Source organism: Carassius carassius, chromosome 8 (assembly GCF_963082965.1).
Source record: "Carassius carassius chromosome 8, fCarCar2.1, whole genome shotgun sequence".
Taxonomy (NCBI): Eukaryota; Metazoa; Chordata; class Actinopteri; order Cypriniformes; family Cyprinidae; genus Carassius; species Carassius carassius.
This window is the reverse complement of record NC_081762.1, coordinates 23,458,912-23,486,234: the sequence shown is the minus strand read 5'-3', so window position 1 is coordinate 23,486,234 and position 27,323 is coordinate 23,458,912. Positions and strand designations below refer to the sequence as shown.

Here is a 27,323-nt window from a genome sequence, read left to right as displayed (position 1 = left end):
ATTCACCACTGCGGCGAGGGATCTTCAGCAGCGCGTTCCTCCTTCTCCCGGGCTTCGGCACCACTGTAACGATAAAAGCTCATCTCCAATCACTCCACCGGCCTCGCTCTGTTCCCACGTCTCTCGGCCCCGCCCCACTCGTCACATATATATTTTTATGTTTGAGTTTATATATCTCTATTATCATAACAGTCTGAGTAATTCTGATTCCTGAACAGTAAACTTTGAACTGTCAGCTTTGTGAACATATGTTGATTATGTATCTAGTCAGAAAGAATCATGAGCAGAAACCTTTTTATTTTGGGTATGTCATTTCTGTCTCCATGCTGAATATGGGGGTGACTGGTAAGGGGTTTTAAGCCTTTGGTTCTTCTAGTTGTGATGATTTTAAGAATATGGTGATCAACTCCAAACACCTGCAAAGGTTTCCAGTTTGGTTCACTAGGCTACACAATCAGGGAGAAGACTGCTGATCTGACAGTTGTCCAGAAGACGATCATTGACACCCTTCACAAGGAGGGTAAGCCACAAACATCCCTTGCCAAAGAAGCTGGCTGTTCACAGAGTGCTGTATCCAAGCATGTTTTCAGAAAGTTGAACGGAAGGAAAAAGTGTGGAAGAAAAAGATGCACAACCAACCGAGAGAACCGCTGCCTTATGAGGATTGTCAAGCAAAATCGATTCAATAATTTGAGTGAACTTCACAAGGAATGGACTGAGGCTGGGGTCAAGGCATACAGACGTGTCAAGGAATTTGGCTCCAGTTGTCGTATTCCTCTTGTTAAGCCACTTCTGAACCACAGACAACGTCAGAGGAGTCTTACCTGGGCTAAGGAGAAGAAGAACTGGACTTTTGCCCATTGGTCCAAAGTCCTCTTTTCAGATGAGAGCAAGTTTTGTATTTCATTTGGAAACCAAGGTCCTAGAGTTCCGAGGAAGGGTGGAGAAGCTCATAGCCCAAGTTGCTTGAAGTCCAGTGTTAAGCTTCCACAGTCTAATGATTTGGGGTGCAATGTCATCTGCTGGTGTTGGTCCATTGTGTTTTTTGAAAACCAAAGTCACTGCACCCGTTTACCAGGAAAATTTTTGAGGACTTCATGCTTCCTTCTGCTGACCAGCTTTTGAAGATTCTGATTTCATTTTCCAGCAGGATTTGGTTCCTGCCCACACTGCCAAAAGCACCACAAGTTGGTTAAATTACCATGGTGTTGGTGTGCTTGACTGGCCAGCAAACTCACCAGACCTGAACCCCAGAGAGAATCTATGGGGTATTGTCGAGAGGAAAATGAGAAACAAGAAACCAAAAATTGCAGATGAGCTGAAGGCCACTTTCAAAGAAACCTGGGCTTCCATACCACCTCAGCAGTTCCACAAACTGATCACCTCCATGCCACGCCGAATTGAGGCAGTAAATTAAAGAAAAATGAGCCCCTACCAGGTATTGAGTACATGTACAGTACTTTCCAGAAGGCCAACAATTCCTTAAAATGTTTTTTTATTGGTCTTATGAAGTATTATAATTTGTTGAGATCATGAATTGGTTGGTTTTTGTTAAATATGAGCCAAAATCATCATTAAAAGAACCAAAGACTTAAACTACTTCAATCTGTGTGTATTGAATTTATTTAATACACAAATTTCACAATTTGAGTTGAATTACTGAAATAAATAAATTTTTCCACGACATTCTAATTTATTGAGATGCACCGGTATATGATGTTTTATGTCTTGTTGACAAATGATGCAAATAGTTTTAAAGGAATAGTTTAAAATTAAACAATTAGAAAAATTAAAATCTACTCACTCTCAGGCCATTCAAGATGCAAATTAGTTTGTTTCTTCATCAGAAAAGATTTGGAGAAATGTAGCATTTCATCACTTACTGTCTAAATCATTAGATGGAGTGCCCATTAACAGTAGAGGGCACTCCACTCAGGACCAATCCACCCATCAACCACCAGATGTCACTTGGACACCAGCACCTCTCATACTGTTGCACCACACCCGAACTACATTCCCCATGAGTCACTGCATCACTATCACCTTGCCACACCTGCACCTCATTCATCAGCCCATTTCCTTGCCACACCTGCAACTCATTTACACACACATAAAAGCAGAACAATCACTCTCACTCACTGCGAAGTCTTGTTTAGCCTGTCTAGCATTTCCAAACGTAATCCCTTGTGTTTGTTCTTCCCGTGTATTATCTTGGATTGTTTAAACTGACTCTGATTCTCTGCTGCCTGCCCTGATGTCTGCTTGTTACCGTTAATGATTCTGGATATCCCTAACACACTTGACGCCGTTCCTGATTTCTGCCTGTATGACCATTCTCTTAATAAAATTCTGCACATGGATCCGAACGCCTCTGACTCCTTGTTACAGAAGACTTGCAGGACCAGGATCCAGCAACCCGGTATCCCCTTGTCACTGAGGTATCGGTTCCGGTTTCAATGTCAGCCTATCACCAATCCAGCCTTACCACAGATCCAGTCAACCAGCTGTTAAATCTAAGGCAAGGAGATCGATCTATTGAGGACTATGTTCAACAGTTCTGTGAATTGGTATATCGAGTTCCTCTAGACGATGGAGTCTTGTTTAAGGATTTATTCCTTAAACAACTCAATTAACCAGTAAAATCATGGTTACCTAGAGGGGAGTCTAATGGCAGCTTAAGGGAAATAATGGACTTTGCACTCTTGTTATGTGGTTCTCCTTTCACTGTGGGAGAGGCAGAGATAATACAATCTACAATCTAACCCGTTGATCAGGTCCCTGTTGATTTCCCGGAGTCTAGTCAGGTCACTGTTGACCATCCAAAGTCAGGTCAAGTCTCCACTGACCGTCCAGAACAAAGTCAAGTCACCACTAACACACAAGAGTCAAGTGAAACAGTAGTTAAACTTCATGAGTCTAGTCAGGTCACCGTTGATCAGGTCCCTGTTGATTTCCCGGAGTCTAGTCAGGTCACCGCTGACCGTCCAGAGTCAGGTCAAGTCTCAGCTGACCGTCCAGAGTCAGGTAAAGTCACCATTAACACCCATGAGTCAAGTAAAACCACAGTTAAACTTCATGAGCAAGGTCAAGTCACAGTTGATCTTCATGAGCAAGGTCAAGTCATAGTCGATCTTCATGAGCAAAGTCAAGTCACAGTCGATCTTCAAGAGCAAAGTCAAGTCATTGTCGATCTTCATGAGCAAAGTCAAGTCACAGTCGATCTTCAGGAACCAAGTCAAGTCACAGTCGATCTTCAGGAACCAAGTCAAGTCACAGTCGATCTTCAGGAACCAAGTCAAGTCACAGTCAATCTTCAAGAACCAAGTCAAGTCACAGTCGATCTTCAGGAACCAAGTCAAGCCACAGTCGATTTTCAGGAACCAATTCAAGCCACAGTCGATCTTCAGGAACCAAGTCAAGTCACAGTCGATCTTCAGGAACCAAGTCAAGTCACAGTCGATCTTCAGGAACCAAGTCAAGTCACAGTCGATCTTCAGGAACCAAGTCAAGTCACAGTCGATCTTCAGAAACCAAGTCAAGTCACAGTCGATCTTCATGAACACAGTCAAGTCACAGTCGATCTTCATGAGCACAGTCAAGTCACAGTCGATCTTCATGACCACAGTCAAATCACCACGGATCTACCAGAGCCTCGTCAGGTCTCCATGAAGTCACAGCCTGCCTTGTCATGACCACGGAGGCCAGCTACCATCTCATCACGGCCAGGGAGGCCGCTATTAATTTAATTTATTAGTTTATGTTCTCTGTGTCAGTCCCACCTGACCAGACTTGCACTTCTGTGCCACAGTGGAGCTCGACTCCACTGTGGTGGTACTCTGCTCCGCCCTGGTGGGCTTCTGTCCCATCTTCTCGGCTGTGGTGGTCCTCTGCTCCGCCCTGGTGGGCTTCTGTTTCGTCTGCTCCGCTATGGTGGTCGTCTGGTCCGCCCTGGTGGGCTCCACTCCCGTTTTCTTGGCTGTGGTGGTCCTCTGCTCCGCCCTGGTGGGCTTCTGTCCTGTCTGCTTGGCTGTGGTGGTCCTCTGCTCCGCCCTGGTGGGCTTCTGTCTCATCTGCTCGGCTGTGGTGGTCGTCTGCTCCGCCCTGGTGGGCTTCTGTCCCCTCTTCTCAGATGTGGTGGTCGTCTGCTCCGCCCTGGTGGGCTTCTGTCCCCTTTTCTCAGCTGTGGTGGTCCTCTGCTCCGCCCTGGTAACGGCTCCAGCTCCATCTGCTCCACTTTGGTGGGCTTCCACGCCACCGGCTCTGCCTTGGTGGAGCCCTGTTCCCGAGTTAAGCCCATGGTGGGCCCCTGTTCCCGAGTTAAGCCCATGGCTGGCCCCTGTTCCCGAGTTAAGCCCATGGCGGGCCCCTGTTCCCGAGTTCCTAGATTGCCAATCTGTTCCTAGATTGTTTTAAGCTTCTGGAAGCCGCTCCTTTGGGGGGGGGGGGGGGGGGCTATGTCACGATCATTAGATAAAGTGCCCATGAACTTCAGTAGAGGGCACTCCACTCAGGACCATTCCACCCATCAACCACCAGATGTCACTTGGAAACTAGCACCTCTCATACTGTTGCACCACACCCGAACTACATTCCCCATGAGTCACTGCATCACAATCACCTTGCCACACCTGCACCTCATTCATCAGCCCATTTCCTTGCCACACCTGCACCTCATTTACACACACATAAAAGCAGCACAATCACTCTCATTCCCTTGTGTTTGTTCTTCCCGTGTATTATCTTGGATTGTTTAAACTGACTCTGATTCTCTGCTGCCTGCCCTGATCTCTGCTTGTTACTGTTAATGATTCTGGATATCCCTAACACACCTGACGCCGTTCCTGATTTCTGCCTGTATAACCATTCTCTTAATAAAAATCTGCACATGGATCCGAACGCCTCTGACTCCTTGTTACACTTACTCACCAATGACAGAATGAGAGTCCAAACAACTGATAAATACATTACAATAATTCACAAGTAATCCACACCACTCCAGTCCATCAGTTAACATCATGTGAAGTGAAAAGCTGTGTTTGTAAGAAATGAATCCGTCATTAAGATGTTTTCAATTTAAACCATCACGTCTGACTAAAATATGAGTTCATAATAACATTTCCTCCAGTGAAAAAGTCCATCCTCTATTGGTCTCTCACATTAAAATCCACCAATATATTTGTTTAATAACTGTATTGGACTCTTTTCACTCATAAACAGTGTTTGATTGCTGCCTTTTTCTCTACTGATTCAGGCAAGATGACTGTTTGTTTTGTTTTTTTTACTTGAAAAAGCGCTATTATGGATAGTGGACTGGTTTGAAGTTAAAGGCATCTTAATTATGGATTTGCTTTTCAATTCAATTCAAGATGTTAACTGATGGACTGGAGTGGTGTGGATAACTTGTGGATTATTGTGGTGTTTGGACTCATAGGGTGCTTTCACATCTTTAGTTCGGTTCATTTGGTCTGAACCAAGAGCAAACAATTATAGATTGAAGCATTTTTCAACTTTTTTGGTTCCTTTTCACACCACACTGATTGCTTTGGTCCGAACCAGTTGAAACGAACCAAAATGCAGTCACATGACAACATCCACATCACTCATTGGCCATGACGTATTTCCTAAACTGCTTTTCGGTTGGTCAGAATTTACGTGTGGGAAAATTGCAACATAAGAGGAAAAGCAAGCAAACACAGAAAACACAGCTATGGAGAGATGACTGCTCGGGCTTGTTTTGTCCCTGGCCATAATCTATTACATTGTTTGTATACACCACAATATGCAAACAATACATTTCTATAATGAAGCGCGGATGCGTCTTGAAAACAACGTTCTAATGCACTGCAAACGGCGAGCGGGCATCGCTCGTAACTTCAAGCGGAGGCGTGAATTAATTCTTCTTAACTCTGACATGCTCATGGTCATCTGACCAAATTTCTGTTAGGCTCCGCACGTCCTCACTACTCCAAGTTTGTCCACGAGCTGCCATGCTAAAGTACAAACTGTCAACAAACACTTCCTCATCCCATAATGACTATGGCAGCTGGTTTAGTCCAAAATTGATCAGTACTTTTTGCAGTTGGGTCTGTTCGAGGTCTGATCACGTTCTCACCACAAACGGACCGCTCCAGAGTGCGTTTGAAAGCGTGCCGAGACCACCTCTTCAAGCAGGTCTCGGTACGCTTGTTTGGTCCGCCTTTGGTGCGCACCAGAGTGCGATCACTGCTTTTACACCTGCCCAAACGAACCGCACCAAAGGGGGAAACGAACTCTGGTACGAGTCAACCGAACTAAATGAGGCAGGTGTGAAAGCACCCATAGAACACATTCACTGCATAGAAAATACTGGTGAGCAAGTGATGTAATGCTAAATTTCTCCAAATCTTTTCTGATGAAGAAACAAACTCATCTTGGGTGGCCAGAGGGTATTAAATTTGGCAAATTCAGAGTAAATTCGGCAAATTTAAATTTGTGGGTGAACTATAGCATGAATATTTCAATCCATGACCCACGTCAAAAACAGACCAATCTCTACTGCATGCAATGCAAAAAAAAAAAAAAAATCATTTTCCAAGAAACGAGTATAATAAACCTTGGGGAAAAAAATCACTGTTTCCAAGAATTAGAACAAGATGTCCAATGTTAAAATCATCAACGCATCTACCTCCTAGATTTATAGAAAAGATTCCACTCTTGAGCTTTGCTCATAGTGCATGAGTGGGGCTGTAGAGCTCTCATGTAGGTTCTTCTGTTCCATTCTTTCCTCAGTTCCATATGCGTGGAGAAGACCAGACTGTTATAGAGGATAATAAATTATGGGGGCTTCCCAGTGCATCATAAACGAAAAGCTTTGTGTGGTCCTGTTTAGTAACCTTTTCATCCGAAAATAACGAGAGCTCTCACATCTGTCACTGCTATTTAAGTCCCACCTGCTGTAAATCTCTCACTGCAGCACTGATGCTGCACACCTGAGAGACACAAGTACTTTTTGTTATTGTTGTGGCATGTGAATATTTTTTATGACATCTATGAGTTTGGACATAAATCAGTCTCGAGTATCACATTATTTTTCCGAGCGCCATAGCAACAGACAGGGCACTTTATCTTCTGTCACGGTGAGTTGCTCCATGATCATTTATAAAAATTACTGCATGATTGCAGAGGATTTCAAAGACTTCTACAGGTGATAGGAAGTCTAGATAGATAGAACAGAATCAGGGCTGCTGCTGGCCAAATGGGTGCCCTAAGCAGGATTGTATTGTTGTGCCCCCCTTCCTCAAATATGATGATGGAAAAAAAACACCTACTATAGGGGTGAAAATAAAACTTTAATCAAATAAAAAGTAAATGAATAAATTTTATTATTTACAAATTACAATTGTAGCTCTCTACATTTAACTATGGCTATAATTTTATTATGACTCTAATTTATTTTATAGTCTCAAGCTTTCAGAAATCATGCAAAAGGAAGTTAAGCATTTTTACTATGATAAAACCATGGCTTATTTTTGTAAGGGTTGTGATATGCACGTTTTTTGTCGAATAAATTATAAAGGCTGTGTCATCTATAGCAAAAAGGAGGCCAAAAATTAAAGATAAAGTGAAAATTTGAATTAAATGTTTGGTCAGTAGCCTAAACAAGGATTTGATTGTCCTGTAAGTGTAACAGCAGCAGTTACATGGCCTTTGGCTCCCTTTGCAGGCATTTGTAATAACATGTACATAAATTGCTTATTTTGTATTTGCCTACATTATGTATTTTAACAGTATTGTTATTAACCAATCATTATTGCCTCATTGTTTTTTTTATATAATGCATTTTAAGTCATTTTAAAGGCTATTGATGGCTTAGGTCTGTTTTTATTGAAACAACAAAAAAAAAATATTACAGTATATTAATACTTCTTTGTAAATTATTATTTGAAGTAAAAAAAAACATGGTTAATTTGCAGTTACCATGGCTACAAGAACGATGATTTGTGGTGTTATTGTTAAAACCATGGGTCATTTTCGTAAGGGAACCTGAAAAAAAAACCTTTCACAGGAATGTGCCTGAAAGTGATAAACGGGCCTTGTTTTTACCTAAATGATTTATAATTTATTTTAATATATATTTTAAAAATGTATAAGGTGTGCATTGTAGCTGACACCTAAATGAACACATTACAATTGTAATGTGTTGTAATTATCCCTGTTCTGGCCAATTAAGAACAGGGATACCATGGTCCTTAAACCAGGTACTGGTAGCTCTAGCACTGTGTGCAGGTGCCAAGTTCTGTTGGAAAAAGAGATCTGCATCTCCATAAAGTTGGTCAGCAGCAGGAAGCATGAAGTGCTCTAAAACTTCCTGTTATATGGCTACGTTGACCTTGGACCTCAGAAAACACAGTGGACCAACACCAGCAGATGACATGGCACCCCGAACCATCACTGACTGTGGAAACTTTAAACCGGACCTCAAGCAGTGTGTATTGTGTGCCTCTCATCTAGGGCTGTGCGATTAATCGAAATAGAATCGAAATCGCGATTTGAGATATTGCGATTTGCTAATCGCTAAAGCCTGCGATGTGGACGCGATATGTTGCAGCCTGTTTCGTAACGCTCGGTTATATTCTCGCGCGGCCCTATATATATATATAGAACCTCCCAAAACAGGAGGTTCTATATATATATATTTTTTGTTATGTTTTTTTTCCAGTTATCCCTATTGTTATCCCTATTTCTTGTACACTTTTTTTCTACCACATCTTTTCCTTCCCTTCGCCTCTCTATTAATGTGCTTAGACACAGATCTCTGTGAACAGCCAGCCTCTTTTGCAATGACCTTTTGTGTCTTGCCCTCATTGTGCAAGGTGTCAATGGTCGTCTTTTGGACGACTGTCAATTCCAGCTGCCATGATTGTGTACCCTACAGAACTAGACTGGGAGACCATTTAAAGGTCTTTGCAGGTGTTTTGAGTTAATTATCTGATTAAAGTGTGGCACCAGGTGTCTTCAATATTGAACCTTTTCACAAGATTCTAATTTTCTGAGATACTGAATTCAGGATTTTCCATAGTTGTCAGTTATAATCATCAAAATTAAAAGAAATAAACATTTGAAATATATCAGTCTGTGTGTAAGGAATGAATATAATATACAAGTTTCACTTTTTGAATGGAATTAGTAAAATTAATCAACTTTTTGATGATATTCTAATTATATGACCAGCACCTGTATCTATTATCTGTCTGTCATTCTATCTACCTGTCTGTTGCTCTGTCTGTAGTTCTGTCTGTCTCTCTGTCATTATATCTATCATTCTGTCTGTCATTATGTCTTTTTGTCTGTATGTCTGTAGTTATGTCTGTTGATCTATCATTCTGTTTATTGCTATGTCTGTGTGTATGTCTCATTCTATCTTTCATTCAGTCTGTCTGTCATTCTATCTATCACTCTGATGTCTATCATTATTTCTGTGTGTGTCTGTCTGGTTATAATTCTATCAGTCATTCTGAATGTCATTAATTTTGTTGCTCTGTATGTCTTCTGGGTCTGTCTGTAATTCTATTCTATCTATCATTCTGTCTGTCTTTTGTTCTGTCTGTTGCTATGTATATCTGTCGGTCATCCTATCTTTCGTTCTGCTTGTCGTTCTGTCTATGCTATGGTTTGTCTGTCTGTTTGTGTCTGTCTGTCTCTATCTATCGATTGCTCTATCATTTGTCTGTCGATCATTCTATCTACCATTCTGTCCTGTCTTTCTGTCTATCAGACAATCCTTCTATTTGTTTGATTAGACAGATTGACAGACAGACAGACATGGGATGCACATTATCCAGTTCAGTAATATTCTATTCTGACCATGTGTGCCTTTTTATGTTTTTTCAAAGGTACTGTTGTAATTAACACCTCACCTCTCTTCCTCATCAAGCTCATCATTAGGAGCGGGTCTGTGGGTAATTGCCGTGGCGATCTGACCCCTCTTTGGCATTTAGGAGCATGAAGCTCATGATTCCCTTACTGTACTGCTTCATATGTCTGGCATATGCTGCTTCAGTGACTGCTACAGACTCAAATGTTACCTGCCATCCAATGCACTGCGATAACCTCAAATCCTTCTCTGAAAGGGTGAATAAAAGCAGTGAAAATTAAATGTTAACTTCAATGTTAAAATGTTAAAAACTTTGATCTCAGAATAAGATACAGAGACAACTATAAAGACAGCTAATAAAAGTGAATTCTAATGATGTCATTCCACTATGTTGTTATCATTATAGATATGATGTGGACTACCCTATTCATATAGAATCTGAACAATAATTATGTATATTATCATTGCTTTTGTTTGTCTGAGTATTTCAAACAAAATTGTCTCAATTAGTAGTGTGAGTTTGGGAAAGGAATTTGTTTGTGCGACCAATGCTAGACAGGAGTGTTTGAGAAACCTGAAAACAATTTTTGCATGTCTGTTTAGTGACGGCAATGCGGCATAAACACAATCAGCTTTAAAAGAATAATGTGTCTTGTTGCCCTCTTTTTGTTGTTCACTTGCGAAAAATCCTCACTTCTTACCTTCAGAAAGACCTACAATTTATAAACTAGCAAAATAATAATAATAAACAAGTCTTTGATTCTGTAAACCTTGGAACATGTAGTGCTTGGTATAATTATTGTGACAGATGTTCATTGCATAACATGATTCATCCAAGTACATGTTCTTGAAACAACATCTTCTGTTGATCCTGACACTATTTTGACTAGGGCTGTGAATCTTTTGTTAGACAGCGACTGGATCGATTCACGGTTCATAGGTTTTCGATTCAATTCAAGAACGATTTTTGCAAATTTAGAACGATTCAATTCGATTCAATACACAATTACATTTGATTATAACGGTTTGATTCTGCATTCTTTAAGTGCATTCACAGGATTATTTAAATGCTTCCCCTAAATTCAAATTACACAGCAGCCGTTATGGTTAGAGAACCGACAGGTTAAAGAAGAGAAGAAAAACAACAACTTTTGTCCATTGTTTGATGATGGTTTAATGATGCTATGGCATGACATGCCATACAGAAAAATGTATGTAAGCCAAGATTAGAAAATTTTAAAAGAAAATTATAGAAAGAAAAAAATAGAAGATTTTAAAATACTTTTAAAAAATATTATGTATTGGTTAACATTTTGTCACACTAGGGGTGTAGCCATCATTTCAGAAGTGACAGAAATATCAAATACAATAATTATGTATGTATTATTATAATTATAATTATTTTATTTTGTCACAAGGAATTCTTTTCTTATCTGTTACTTTGAAATTGCTATAAGCAATTGAATTTGCTATATGTACGTTTGCTAAAGCAACGAACGCTACTTTTATGCATCTGATTATCAGATAAACCTTGCACTCATATTTCAAGGTCGTTGTTAATGCTGTGGTTATTTTAACAGTTTCCTTCGTATATTCAGTTCATCAGCAACGTTAAAACACATTTATCATAGAGCGTGCTTTAGACATCTACATTTCTGCTCCATCCATGCAATAAATACACAGCTTTCAACTTGTAATGACGTCGGTAACATGCCGAATTCTGAGTGGCGCCGATACAGGATGGCTGCCTCCGTGACGTGCTCTGCAGTTGTTTTTGTTAGTTTGTCCTGTCTTTAGTTATATTCCTGCAGTCAGTTTCACCAGGGACGAATTGCTGGATATTCGGCAACACACATCTCCCGATATTTCACCGGTTTTCGACTATTCTGATGTTTTGCTGGACATTCTTGTCGGCGGAGCGGCTGCCCTGATCACACGCTTCAAGAGGACGCGCAGGCGGGGAAAGCGAGCGGGAGCGCTCGTGAGACTCAGAAAACGCGGATTTCGAACGCCGTTGCCTAGCATCCATCTGGCAAATCTCCGCTCTCTACCCAACAAAACGGACGAACTGCTTCTGCTCTCTCGGACAAATAAAGATTTCTCCCACTCTGCTGCTCTGTGTTTCACGGAAACTTGGCTGAATGACACCATACCGGACAGCGCGCTCCATCTGCCGGACTTTCAGCTGTTTAGAGCGGATCGCGACGCAGAATCAACGGGGAAATCGCGCGGCGGCGGGACATGCTTTTACATCAATGAACGGTGGTGTACAGATGTAACTGTGTTAAAGAAGACGTGCTGCTCAAATCTCGAAACGCTCTTCATTAACTGCAAGCCGTTCTATTCGCCGCGGGAGTTTCATTCGTTCATTCTGGTTAGTGTTTACATCCCTCCTCAAGCGCACGTGAGCTCAGCTTTACAGAAACTCGCTGAGCAGATCACAGAGACAGAACAACAACACCCAGACTCTGTTTTAATCATTCTTGGGGACTTTAATAAAGCCAATCTCTCCCGTGAACTGCCAAAATACAGACAGCATGTTACTTGTCCCACAAGAGACAGTAATATATTGGATCACTGTTACACAACAATAAAGGATGCATTTCACTCTGTTCCACGAGCAGCTTTGGGACATTCTGATCACCTTCTGGTTCATCTTATACCGACCTACAGGCAGAAACTAAAATCAGCTAAACCTGTATTAAGGACTGTAAAAAAATGGACTAATGAAGCAGAGCAGGATTTACAATCTTGTTTTGACCTCACTGATTGGAGTGTTTTTGAAGCTGCTGCCACCGATCTGGATGAACTCACAGAGACCGTAACATCATATATCAGTTTCTGTGAGGATATGTGTATTCCTACCAAGACTCAACTAAATTACAACAATGACAAACCGTGGTTCACTGCAAAACTCAGACAGCTCCGTCAGGCCAAAGAAGATGCTTACGTGAAGGGGGACAATGTCTTGTATAAACAGGCTAAATACACACTGGAAAAGGAGATCAAAGTGGCAAAGAGGAATTATTCTGAAAAAATAAGGACTCAGTTTACTTCGAACGACTCCGCATCAGTGTGGAAAAGCCTAAAGAAGATCACCAATTACAAGACACCACCCCCCAGCACTGTGGAAAATCAACGACTGGCAGACGATCTGAACGAGTTTTACTGCAGGTTTGAAAGAACACCCATCACCTGCCCTGAACACCTCTCCACACAACCGTTCACACCAATAACAACTCCTGCAACCAACCCTGAATGCCTCTCCAAACAAACGTTCACACCATTCACAGCTCCTGCAACCAACCCTGAATGCCTCTCCACACAACCGTTCACACCATTAACAGCTCCTGCAACCCATCCTGATCACCTCTCCAATCAACCGCTCTCACCATTCACAACTCCTGCAACCAACCCTGAATGCCTCTCCAAACAACTGTTCACACCACTCACAACTCCTGCAACCCACCCTGAACACCTCTCCAATCAAGCGCTCTCACCATTCACACCTCCTGCATCCCCCCTCTCCCCCACACCTGCAATACAGATCAGCGAGGATGCGGTGCGCCAGGTCTTCAGGAAGCAGAAAAGGAAAAAAGCACCAGGCCCAGATTGTGTTACACCAGCCTGTCTGAAATCCTGTGCTGACCAGCTGGCCCCCATCTTCACAAAGATCTTCAACAGATCGCTGGAGCTGTGCGAAGTCCCTTCATGCTTCAAACGCTCCACCATCATCCCCATCCCAAAGAAATCCAAAATTACAGGACTAAATGACTACAGGCCTGTGGCTCTAACGTCTGTAGTCATGAAGTCATTTGAAAAACTGGTGCTGGCCCACCTGAAGGACATCACTGGACCCTTGCTGGATCCTCTTCAGTTTGCCTACAGAGCAAACAGGTCTGTGGACGATGCAGTAAACATCGGACTGCATTATGTTCTGCAACACCTAGACAGACCGGGGACCTATGTGAGGATCCTGTTTGTGGACTTCAGCTCTGCCTTCAACACGATCATCCCAAACCTCCTCCTGCCCAAACTAACTCAGCTCTCCGTGCCCACCTCCGTCTGTCAGTGGATCAACAGCTTCCTGACAGACAGGCAGCAGCTAGTGAGGCTGGGAAAATACACATCCAGCACCCGTACAATCAGCACCGGAGCTCCCCAGGGCTGTGTTCTCTCCCCACTGCTCTTCTCCCTGTACACTAATGACTGCACATCTAAGGACCCCTCTGTCAAGCTCCTGAAGTTTGCAGATGACACCACACTCATCGGCCTCATTCAGGACGGTGACGAGTCTGCTTACAGACAGGAGGTTAAAGAGCTGGCTGTCTGGTGCAGTCTCAACAACCTGGAGCTTAACACGCTCAAAACAGTGGAGATGATCGTGGACTTCAGGAGAAACCCCCCTGCACTCCCCCCACTCACCATCATGAACAGCACTGTGACTGCAGTGGAGTCATTCAGGTTCCTGGGCACCACTATCTCTCAGGACCTGAAGTGGGACATTCACATTGACTCCATTGTGAAAAAGGCCCAGCAGAGGTTGTACTTCCTTCGCCAGCTGAGGAAGTTTAACCTGCCACAGGATCTGCTGAAACAGTTCTACTCCACCATCATCGAATCCATCCTCTGCACTTCAGTAACTGTCTGGTTCAGCTCAGCTTCTAAATCGGACCTCAGAAGACTACAGAGGGTAGTCCGGACTGCTGAGCGAATTATCGGTACAACCCTCCCATCTATTCAAGAACTGTACTTATCCAGAGTGAGCAAAAGGGCTGTTAAAATCACTCTGGACCCCTCACATCCAGCACACTCCCTCTTTGAACTGTTGCCATCTGGTCGACGCTACAGAGCACTGAGCACCAGAACGACCAGACACAGGAACAGTTTCTTCCCTCAGGCAATCCATCTTATGAACAGCTGATAATAACTGTGGGACACACTACACTATTTATATTTATATACACTACACTTTTTATCCAACACACATACTTAGCGTACACGTAAATCTTTTGCACATAATATTCCGAGTATGGGTCACCATACTTGGCTGAATGTCACTTCACTAATATACATGTACATACATGGAACACACTATACTACTTATATTTATATTTATATACACATACACTTATTTATCCAAACACACATACTTAGCGTACAGTTACAATTTTTCCACATAATATACATGTACATACATAAATGCTCTTTTTAATATACCTGCCATACATTGTCAATTTGTATATTGTCAATCCTTACCCACCTATTTGTATTTTTTTGTATTTTTTATTCCTTATTGTGTTTTTTGTTCTGTCGCTGTTATGTTGCACTGCGGAGCTCTGTCACGAAAACAAATTCCTCGTATGTGTGAACATACCTGGCAATAAAGCTCATTCTGATTCTGATTCTGATTCTGAACTACAGAAAAAGTAAAACTGCTTCACTTTAGCATTACTGGCCATGAGTCCTAAGGAGAGATCACACATCAGCTGCGTCAGAGACGAACGGAGCACGAGCGCAATCCTGTGACAGTCTCGGGCGGTAATAGTGGAGCGTGTGAAGGAAAGATGCGAGGCATGAACGCTGTGTAGTAATTTAATGTGTATATATTTTGAAAGCACTGAATCACTATTAAAATCGCGATTTATTTGCTTTGTAGCATTTTAAATCGATTACTGTCCAAGATCGGTGATTCATAATTGAAAGATCATGTTTCGAGATTGATACATTGCATCATCAGGGTTTGTAATCGATGCATCGATAAAACGAGTGAATCATTACACCCCTAATTTCGACACAATCATAGCCCAAACCCTTCTGTTCGCAAGTCCTCCTAGGGAGCGTCCTCCTAGCAGTTAAGAAAAAATAAATGTGTTGGGCAATCTCTCAATGTCTTTTTTATTTTTCACTTACTGGCAAATAACTAGCTTTTTAGTGGTATATATTCTGAAGGACATCAAAACCTAAAATAAAACTCCGGAAAGGTGTACAATTTGAAACCTTTAAAATGTACACTTGCTCCCAAACATGTGGAAATAATGTGTAAACAGAGACACTGCATATTGACATCACTATAAAATAATATACAATAATAAAATATTTTGTTTAGTCAAATGTGAATATGAATTTCATTGATTAAAGACACATTTCATTGTAGTAATAAGCAGCACTGAATTCTTTTTTTTTTATCCTTAAAGCAGATAACTGAGATTCCCTATCTTGTGTTTGCAGTGGTGTATGTCTGCTGCAAGTGGAACACATTTCGCAAGCTGATGGTGGAGTTCTTGAGGTTGGGTTTTCCTCAGGAGGAGTACGCCTTCTTCTTCATCGATCTGTTCGGATACAGCCTGCAGAGCCACCCTGCTAAACCATGGGCACGTGGAGATACTGATGACAATGCGGCCAAGAAGGCATTTAAAGTGAGTTTATGTCAACCGTAGTAGTCTGATAATGATTCTCCGCTTAGAGTTGTGAGTCACGAGTTTCTCATGGTTTATGTAAAAAGCTAAGTTGAGTAAGACTAGATTATTCACTTTATGTGCTATAAACATTAGCGTTTCACATCATTGGTGCAGTAATGATATAATTACATACTGTATGCTTGACATCAGTGCATGGTAGTTTTTATTATGTTAATGAAATCTATGATGAAAAATTTTAGTTGATGAGCTTTTTTCCCTATGATTAAATTTAGACGATGAAGAGACGACAATAAGGTCAATAAACGATTACTATATCAACATGCAATATCGTTGATGATAAAAGACAAGACTAAAATCTATTTTAAAAATAAAAACTTTCTTCAAAAAAGAAAACAAAATATTGCAGACATGATTCTGCTATGCGAGCGTTCAAATCAGGGCTTCTCTGTTAACATAATACTTTTCTGCCTGGTGTTTAGCGTCTTTTTTGCAATCTGGCAAAAGTATAAATAAACAGGCAGGTATGTAGGTAGGTAGATGATGGATGGATATACCATAAGTTAGTATACCATCACACAGGAAATGTCAAGCCATGAAAATGTCTGACACTCTCCACAGCTTTCTGAGGGAAATGCATAGGCATATTCACTGTTAAAACATGTTTGTGCAGATCTTTGTTGATGTGATTAGCAGCCAGCTGCAGCTGTTTCCCCTTTTCAGATAGAATCAGACTGTTGCGTTTGGCTCAAAGTCGCTGAGAAATATTCAGAAAATGACAGCTCTGGAGGTGCTGGTGAAGGCTGTCGCATGGCTGCATGTCTTCATGCGGCTCACTGCCAAACGTCACCCCCTACTGCTCCTGAAAATGAACTTTCTAAATGTTTATTTAGGCTGGAACAAGACCATATTGCACATATTTCTGTTAGCTATCTGAATCCGTTAGAACATATTTTTGGAGCAGTTAATGTCGCTGATGGTATCTGGTTGAAATGTGTGTGTGTACTGCTTAAAATGAAAGATGATTACATAAAAGTCGTTATCTATGAAACTGAAGGTTTAATAGGATCTCACTGTCAATTTAGTCACAGGAGTTTCAGGAATGCATATATAAAATCATTTTTGATTTTCAGCTTGCTTATCCTTGCTTCATATCATACAGCTTGATAAAGAGAGCTTTATTACTTTTATGTGCAATCAAACTAAAGACTTTCACCTTGTGGAGGATAATATGGTCGGAAAATCCTGAAAAACGGATGCCTTTAATCTGAAAAGAGATGTGTTGTGACTGACAGGACTAGGCTTTTTCACTCTAAGGAACTGCGTTATAATGAGTTCTCACACAGACTCGCAGAGGGTCTATTTACATTCATTGGCATTAACTAACAGCTGTGGTGAGCTGACATTTACTTACCCACAGACAGGAATCATTCCATTAGGCTCATGATACAGCTAACAGTTGGTAGAGCAAATGATTTCATCAACTGTTTGCATCAGAGATGACTGACCTGTGTTTGGACATTTATGTAATAAAAGCCAAAGACAAACATGCTCATCAAGCAGTTAGCCAAAGTCATGAGAAAGATTCATTTTGTTAATTTTGTTTCTCTCAAGCTAGTGTCTTGTTTCTTTAAAGCTAGGCAGACACTAGCTTTAAAGTCACCATGCAATCTAAATTCACAATTTTCCAATTTTTTATGGAATATTGCAGTCTTTATTATATATGATTTATCCATGCACTTCTTTTTTATTATTATTAATGTGGTCTTGTAATCTTTATTCACCCCAAGTCCCATCCAAATTTATTAATTTATTTATTTTCTGTTTCAAGAATGAGTCAAACATCTTATTGTCACGTTGGGTGTTACAGATAACACAGGAGAGGGAACCAATTTGCAGGTAAGTTATTTATTAAAGGGTAATCCACAGGGGTAAACAGTCCAGGCAGGGTCAAAACCAGAATATCCAAACAAAACATAAACTAAACAAGAAGACAAGGCAAGGGCTAGAACTGACGGACATGAATAAACAACGACTCCGTGACACATACTAAGACAGACCGGGTTATATACACAAAAGGATAATGGGGAAACAGGAGACAACTGGGGAACAATCAATTAACTAAACAAGGAGGAAGGTGACCAAATAAGGAGACAGGAAGTGATAATATGATAAACACCGTGGGAACTGAGGACACCTAGTGGAAACCCAGGGAACACAACCCAGACACTGTGACAGTACCCCCCGTCTACGGAGCGGCTCCCAGACGCTCCAAGACAGACACAAAACAGAGACCAGGAGGGAGGCGGACAGGTGGAGGCTCAGGGGGAGGGACAGAGGGCCAGACTAACAGAAAGGAACAGGGACAGACATAAACACAAAAACAAAAGGAAAAAACAACATGAAGCCCCCCAGGGCGGAGCAGAAGACCACCACACCCTTGTGGTCAAGGCCAGAGTCCTCCAGGGCGGAGCGAAAGACCACCACAACCGTGTAGTCAGGGCAAGCGCCCCCCAGGGCGGAGCAGAAGACCACCATGTCCGTGTGGTCAGAGCGGAAGCCCCCCAGGGCGGAGCAGAAGACCACCACGTCCGTGTGGTCAGAGCGGAAGCCCCCCAGGGCGGAACAGAAGACCACCACAACCTTGTGGTCGAGGCCAGAGTTCCCCAGGGCGGAGCAGAAGACCACCACATCCTTGTGGTCGAGGCTGGTGTTCCCCAGGGCGGAGCAGAAGACCACCACCACCATGTGGTCAGGGCGGAAGGCCCCCAGGACAGAGCAGAAGACCACCACCCCCCTGTGGTCAAAGCGGAAGCCCTCCAGGGCGGAGCAGAAGACCAGCACATCCCTGTGGTTGATGCACAAAGCCCCCAGGGCGGATCAGAAGCCCACCACTTCCGTGCGGCCGGATCAACGGGAGGACGAGACTCTGGTAATTCCATGGTGTCTCTACTGGACTCCAGAAGATCGGTGCTGGCCTGACACTGCTCATGAAGATCAATGGTAACTTGCATTTGCTCATGAAGATCAATGGTGACTTGCCTTTGTTCATGAAGATCAGAGGTGACTTGACTCAGTCCTTGAAGATCAGAGGTGACTTGACTCAGTCCTTGAAGATCAGAGGTGACTTGACTCAGTCCTTGAAGATCAGAGGTGACTTGACTCAGTCCTTGAAGATCAGAGGTGACTTGACTCAGTCCTTGAAGATCATCGGTGACTTGACTCAGTCCTTGAAGATCACCGGTGACTTGACTCAGTCCTTGAAGATCACCGGTGACTTGACTTGACTCTGAAAGGTCAACGGTGACTAGCCCTGACTCTGGAGGATCAGCGGTGACTAGCCCTGACTCTGGAGGGTTAATGGTTACTAGCCCTGACTCTGGAGGGTTAATGGTGACTAGCCCTGAATCTGGAGGGTCATCTGGAACCCGACCCGACTCTGGAGGGTCATCGGTGACTAGCCCTGACTCTGGAGGGTCATCGGTGACTAGCCCTGACTCTGGAGGGTCATCGGTGACTAGCCCTGACTCTGGAGGGTCATCGGTGACTAGCCCTGACTCTGGAGGGTCAGCGGTGACTAGCCCTGACTCTGGAGGGTTAATGGTTACTAGCCCTGACTCTGGAGGGTTAATGGTGACTAGCCCTGAATCTGGAGGGTCATCTGGAACCCGACCCGACTCTGGAGGGTCATCGGTGACGAACCCGACCCGACTCTGGAGGGTCATCGGTGACTAGCCCTGACTCTGGAGGGTCATCGGTGACTAGCCCTGACTCTGGAGGGTCATCGGTGACTAGCCCTGACTCTGGAGGGTCATCGGTGACTAGCCCTGACTCTGGAGGGTCATCGGTGAATAGCCCTGACTCTGGAGGGTCATCGGTGACTAGCCCTGACTCTGGGATATCATCGGTGACTAGCCCTGACTCTGGAGAGTTCCCTGGCACCTGACTCGACTCTGGGGAGTTCACAGGCACCTGACTCGACTCTGGGGAGTTCACAGGCACCTGACTCGACTCTGGGGAGTTCACAGGCACCTGACTCGACTCTGGGGAGTTCACAGGCACCTGACTCGACTCTGGGGAGTTCACAGGCACCTGACTCGACTCTGGAGGGTCAACTGGCACCTGAATCGACTCCGGAGGGTCAGCTGAGACTCTCATCCTGTGCAGTGGCGCTGGGCAAGCAGCCATCTTGGGCCATGACTCTGGACAGGCGGCCATCTTGTACTGTGGTGCTGGGCTGGCGGCCATCTGGGGTTGTGGCGCTGGACTGGCGGCCATCTTGTACTGTGGCGCTGGACCAGTGGCCAATTTGGGCAATGGCGCTGGGTTAGCGGCCATCTTGTGCTGTGGTGCTGGACTGACGGCCATCTTGTGCTGTGGCGCTGGACTGACGGCCATCTGGTGCTGTGGCGCTGGACTGACGGCCATCTGGTGCTGTGGCGCTGGACTGACGGCCATCTTGGGTTGTGGAGCTGAACCGGTGGCCAATTTGGGCATTGGCGCTGGGCTGGCGGCCATCTTGGGCTGTGGCGCTGGAACGGTGGCCAATTTGGGCATTGGCGCTGGGTTAGCGGCCATCTTGTGCTGTGGCGCTTGGCTGGTAGCCATCCTGGGCAGTGGTGCTGGACTGGCGGCTATCTTGGGTTGTGGTGCTTGGCTGGTTGCCATCCTGGGAAGTGGTGCTGGGCTGACGACCACCCCGCCGGAAGAGACAGAAGTGGCTGGGGCATCCCACCGAAGCCGATGCTGCAGGTAGCGCACGAATTCCCAGAATTCCAGTGTCTCTAACTGCGCCATCTCCTCCTGAGACACTGGATCATCCAGCCCGTCATTAAAATAGTCCTTGAGGGCCGCATCGTTGGAGCCCATGCCCTCGGCCAGGGACCAGAACACCTGAGCCAGGGCTACCACTTCATTGCCCTCTTGGCGGAGGGCGATCAACCGAAGGTACTTGGTTCGCCGCTCCGCCATCTTGGCTGGGGAACGGAAAAATGACATACCGCTGGTTCCTAGTGGGACGGAGTCGTTCTGTCACGTTGGGTGTTACAGATAACACAGGAGAGGGAACCAATTTGCAGGTAAGTCATTTATTAAAGGGTAATCCACAGGGGTAAACAGTCCAGGCAGGGTCAAAACCAGAATATCCAAACAAAACATAAACTAAACAAGAAGACAAGGCAAGGGCACGAACTGACGGACATGAATAAACAACGACTCCGTGACACATACTAAGACAGACCGGGTTATATACACAAAAGGATAATGGGGAAACAGGAGACAACTGGGGAACAATCAATTAACTAAACAAGGAGGAAGGTGACCAAATAAGGAGACAGGAAGTGATAATATGATAAACACCGTGGGAACTGAGGACACCTAGTGGAAACCCAGGGAACACAACCCAGACACTGTGACACTTATACAGTTGTTTATGAGAAGAGCATCTGAAGACTTCTGGAGTATATTAGCTGCAAAAGCTAAAAGTCATTATATATACAGTACATATATATATTTTTTTTTTTTTTATTTAAGAGTCCACTGTTGGAATTTTCTAGTTCACTGTTGGAATTGTTTCTAGTGCATTTTTGTATTTTTGTAAAGCTGTCAATTATATGAGAGAGTAGCATACAAAGATCCACATTTGTTGAAAATTGTAAATAAAACGAAAAAGAAAATAGAAAATACTTCAGAATTTCACATTGTTAGTTTTACTAGCAATTTCTGAGAGAAAATTGTTTGTACATCAAGTTGTTCATAAATCTTTTTAAAAGCTGTTGCTGAAAATCATACAGTACATGTATTTACATCACTGTAATATTTTCTATTGTTGCTTGCCTATTTTGTTCTGCTGTGCAACAGAAATTCTTTCAGACACAATGTTTTTATCAGCTTCAGCTCCCATTATCCCTGTCAACTTCACATGAATCATAATCTGTTTTACAAAAATCTTCACAGGACAGATACAAAGTGAAACACCACGGTGGCTTTTTCTGAGCAGAAGACCACCACCCCCCTGTGGTCAAAGCGGAAGCCCTCCAGGGCGGAGCAGAAGACCAGCACATCCCTGTGGTTGATGCACAAAGCCCCCAGGGCGGATCAGAAGCCCACCACTTCCGTGCGGCCGGATCAACGGGAGGACGAGACTCTGGTAATTCCATGGTGTCTCTACTGGACTCCAGAAGATCGGTGCTGGCCTGACACTGCTCATGAAGATCAATGGTGACTTGCCTTTGTTCATGAAGATCAGAGGTGACTTGACTCAGTCCTTGAAGATCAGAGGTGACTTGACTCAGTCCTTGAAGATCAGAGGTGACTTGACTCAGTCCTTGAAGATCAGAGGTGACTTGACTCAGTCCTTGAAGATCAGAGGTGACTTGACTCAGTCCTTGAAGATCAGAGGTGACTTGACTCAGTCCTTGAAGATCAGAGGTGACTTGACTCAGTCCTTGAAGATCAGAGGTGACTTGACTCAGTCCTTGAAGATCAGAGGTGACTTGACTCAGTCCTTGAAGATCATCGGTGACTTGACTCAGTCCTTGAAGATCATCGGTGACTTGACTCAGTCCTTGAAGATCACCGGTGACTTGACTCAGTCCTTGAAGATCACCGGTGACTTGACTCAGTCCTTGAAGATCACCGGTGACTTGACTCAGTCCTTGAAGATCACCGGTGACTTGACTTGACTCTGAAAGATCAGCGGTGACTAGCCCTGACTCTGGAGGGTTAATGGTGACTAGCCCTGACTCTGGAGGGTCATCTGGAACCCGACCCGACTCTGGAGGGTCATCGGTGACTAGCCCTGACTCTGGAGGGTCATCGGTGACTAGCCCTGACTCTGGAGGGTCATCGGTGACTAGCCCTGACTCTGGAGGGTCATCGGTGACTAGCCCTGACTCTGGAGGGTCATCGGTGACTAGCCCTGACTCTGGGATATCATCGGTGACTAGCCCTGACTCTGGGGAGTTCACAGGCACCTGACTCGACTCTGGGGAGTTCACAGGCACCTGACTCGACTCTGGGGAGTTCACAGGCACCTGACTCGACTCTGGGGAGTTCACAGGCACCTGACTCGACTCTGGGGAGTTCACAGGCACCTGACTCGACTCTGGGGAGTTCACAGGCACCTGACTCGACTCTGGGGAGTTCACAGGCACCTGACTCGACTCTGGGGAGTTCACAGGCACCTGACTCGACTCTGGAGGGTCAACTGGCACCTGAATCGACTCCGGAGGGTCAGCTGAGACTCTCATCCTGTGCAGTGGCGCTGGGCAAGCAGCCATCTTGGGCCATGACTCTGGACAGGCGGCCATCTTGTACTGTGGTGCTGGGCTGGCGGCCATCTGGGGTTGTGGCGCTGGACTGGCGGCCATCTTGTACTGTGGCGCTGGACCAGTGGCCAATTTGGGCAATGGCGCTGGGTTAGCGGCCATCTTGTGCTGTGGTGCTGGACTGACGGCCATCTGGTGCTGTGGCGCTGGACTGACGGCCATCTGGTGCTGTGGCGCTGGACTGACGGCCATCTGGTGCTGTGGCGCTGGACTGACGGCCATCTGGTGCTGTGGCGCTGGACTGACGGCCATCTGGTGCTGTGGCGCTGGACTGACGGCCATCTTGGGTTGTGGAGCTGAACCGGTGGCCAATTTGGGCATTGGCGCTGGGCTGGCGGCCATCTTGGGCTGTGGCGCTGGAACGGTGGCCAATTTGGGCATTGGCGCTGGGTTAGCGGCCATCTTGTGCTGTGGCGCTTGGCTGGTAGCCATCCTGGGCAGTGGTGCTGGACTGGCGGCCATCTTGGGTTGTGGTGCTTGGCTGGTTGCCATCCTGGGCAGTGGTGCTGGGCTGACGACCACCCCGCCGGAAGAGACAGAAGTGGCTGGGGCATCCCACCGAAGCCGATGCTGCAGGTAGCGCACGAATTCCCAGAATTCCAGTGTCTCTAACTGCGCCATCTCCTCCTGAGACACTGGATCATCCAGCCCGTCATTAAAATAGTCCTTGAGGGCCGCATCGTTGTAGCCCATGCCCTCGGCCAGGGACCAGAACACCTGAGCCAGGGCATCCACTTCATTGCCCTCTTGGCGGAGGGCGATCAACCGAAGGTACTTGGTTCGCCGCTCCGCCATCTTGGCTGGGGAACGGAAAAATGACATACCGCTGGTTCCTAGTGGGACGGAGTCGTTCTGTCACGTTGGGTGTTACAGATAACACAGGAGAGGGAACCAATTTGCAGGTAAGTCATTTATTAAAGGGTAATCCACAGGGGTAAACAGTCCAGGCAGGGTCAAAACCAGAATATCCAAACAAAACATAAACTAAACAAGAAGACAAGGCAAGGGCACGAACTGACGGACATGAATAAACAACGACTCCGTGACACATACTAAGACAGACCGGGTTATATACACAAAAGTATAATGGGGAAACAGGAGACAACTGGGGAACAATCAATTAACTAAACAAGGAGGAAGGTGACCAAATAAGGAGACAGGAAGTGATAATATGATAAACACCGTGGGAACTGAGGACACCTAGTGGAAACCCAGGGAACACAACCCAGACACTGTGACACTTATACAGTTGTTTATGAGAAGAGCATCTGAAGACTTCTGGAGTATATTAGCTGCAAAAGCTAAAAGTCATTATATATACAGTACATATATATATATATATATATTTTATTTAAGAGTCCACTGTTGGAATTTTCTAGTTCACTGTTGGAATTGTTTCTAGTGCATTTTTGTATTTTTGTAAAGCTGACAATTATATGAGAGAGTAGCATACAAAGATCCACATTTGTTGAAAATTGTAAATAAAACGAAAAAGAAAATAGAAAATACTTCAGAATTTCACATTGTTAGTTTTACTAGCAATTTCTGAGAGAAAAAAAAATTGTTTGTACATCAAGTTGTTCATAAATCTTTTTAAAAGCTGTTGCTGAAAATCATACAGTACATGTATTTACATCACTGTAATATTTTCTATTGTTGCTTGCCTATTTTGTTCTGCTGTGCAACAGAAATTCTTTCAGACACAATGTTTTTATCAGCTTCAGCTCCCATTATCCCTGTCAACTTCACATGAATCATAATCTGTTTTACAAAAATCTTCACAGGACAGATACAAAGTGAAACACCACGGTGGCTTTTTCTGAGTTTAAAGATTTAAGAATGCATGCTTCCAAATTTTTAGACAATAGCCTTTTCACTCAGATTGTTGTAATTTGGCAGTTTATGGCACAGATGCAAAAGAAAATTGTTGGAGGTTAAATCTTGGCACAACAGTTGGAATTATTGTGAAACTGGACATCAACGGATGACATAAAAACATTTTCCCAGAGGAGGTGACCATGAAAGAGTGAAAACAGATGCTACAGGCTTTGAGAGCTGTTATTCGTTTGTGTGCCACCTTTTTTAATTTAAAAGCAGATTTCCAAACAAGCTGAAAGAAAAAGCACTACGTAGGAAAGTGCTTTTTGATATACAATAACTATTTGAAATAATTGAATATTCATTGGTGCTTTCTGTCCTGTTTGTTGTCCTCTACACTGGACATAATTGGAAAAATTGGATTTGTTAGACACTGACACACACACACACACACACACACACACACACTCACACACACATCAGCATACACGTGCTGTTGTCTCTTGTGGTGAAGGTTTCCTCTTGCTAGTACCATATATCTTTAACCCTACAAAGTATATTGTATCATATGTGATACACACATTTCTCCAGTCTTTTAGATCATCATCTTGACCAAACTTTGCTGAAAAGCCTACAAAATCTACTCTATGCATTCTATTGTCTGATACCTTTTAGTATAATCTAAAAATGTCCACCTTCCGGTTGTGGTTCATGTGTCTTTTTTACTGTGAAATCTTTACTGATTTATATAAAGATTTTTGACCATACAAATACCACTAAATTGCTCAGTTTTGATCTCTGAATAGAATGTAGAATATGTGATTTTTTTTCCTTGAGTATGAACTCCATATTCTCAATACATCATACTATATGAGTCATAAAAGCCTGATGTATCAAATATTACACTCAAGAAAAAACACACTTTTTTAATAAATGGTTCCATTAAAAAATTCAATAAAGACTATGCAAACTTCACCGCTTCATGCATCTGTCCTTGAGCTGATATGTTGATTGGATTAGTTGAAATGTTCTGTTTGGCTGTGATTCATAGGTGTGTATCCTAACCAGTGTGAATGAGTGAGCACCTTTTTTCTCAAAATTTGCATTTGTGTTGAATCCTCACAGAGCGTGAAGATCCTGACCTACAGAGAGCCCCAGAACCCCGAGTACAAGGACTTTGTGTCCAAACTGAAGACAGATGCCATGGACATGTTTAACTTCAGTGTGGAAGATTCTCCGGTAAGAGTTCATTAATCTGCTTCAAAACAGTGCTATTAACTGACAAAAAAAGTTTTAAAAATATAAAATAAAAGCAGTAAAGTCTTGCACTGCTTGTAAAACTTTTGAGACCCGTCTCTTGAGATCAAACCACTGGAATGAGATTTCTGTTCTGAAATTAATTCCTGATGAGTTTTTGAAACCACAAGGTTCCCATGTTGAATGAATGTCAATCCAGTGCACTTTGAAGCTTAAACAAGAATGAGAATGGTTTCTCTGGCTTCTCCTGACGCTGTGCATTTCTCCCCGTCTTAATATATTACAGCTGCACACTAACTGTTCACCAGTGGGATGTTTCTCATGAAGAATAAGAATTAAGGTTTAGACAATAAGAATAAATTGTGCCTGCTGATAGCATTGTTTACTTGCATGTGTTTATAATATTGTTTTAGCACCCAATTCACTAAAGTAATTATGTAAATCAGATAAAGGCACAGACTTACAACATTAGTGTTGATTGCAATTTGCACAGGGAAATTGCTCAGCATACAAGCTGGTTTTGAGTGCTAGGTTTTAAAAGATGCAGCAAACTCCAGACACCTGAAATTATTTTTTAAACGCCAAAAGTAGTGAGACTGATAACATGCATCAGCATGCGTGAGATCCACTGGTCCGAACTTAATAAGA

The 27,323-nt window shown here is 43.6% G+C and overlaps 1 protein-coding gene across 1 annotated transcript in view; it reads left to right on the top strand.

Moving 5' to 3' along the window:
• Positions 1-27,323, top strand: part of npr1a (natriuretic peptide receptor 1a) — a 165,611-nt gene that overhangs the window by 37,347 nt on the left and 100,941 nt on the right. The window contains exons 3-4 of the mRNA XM_059556721.1: positions 16,085-16,272; positions 26,544-26,657. Of these exons, the coding sequence (XP_059412704.1) occupies positions 16,085-16,272; positions 26,544-26,657 (302 nt within the window). The remainder of the gene's footprint in view (positions 1-16,084; positions 16,273-26,543; positions 26,658-27,323) is intronic.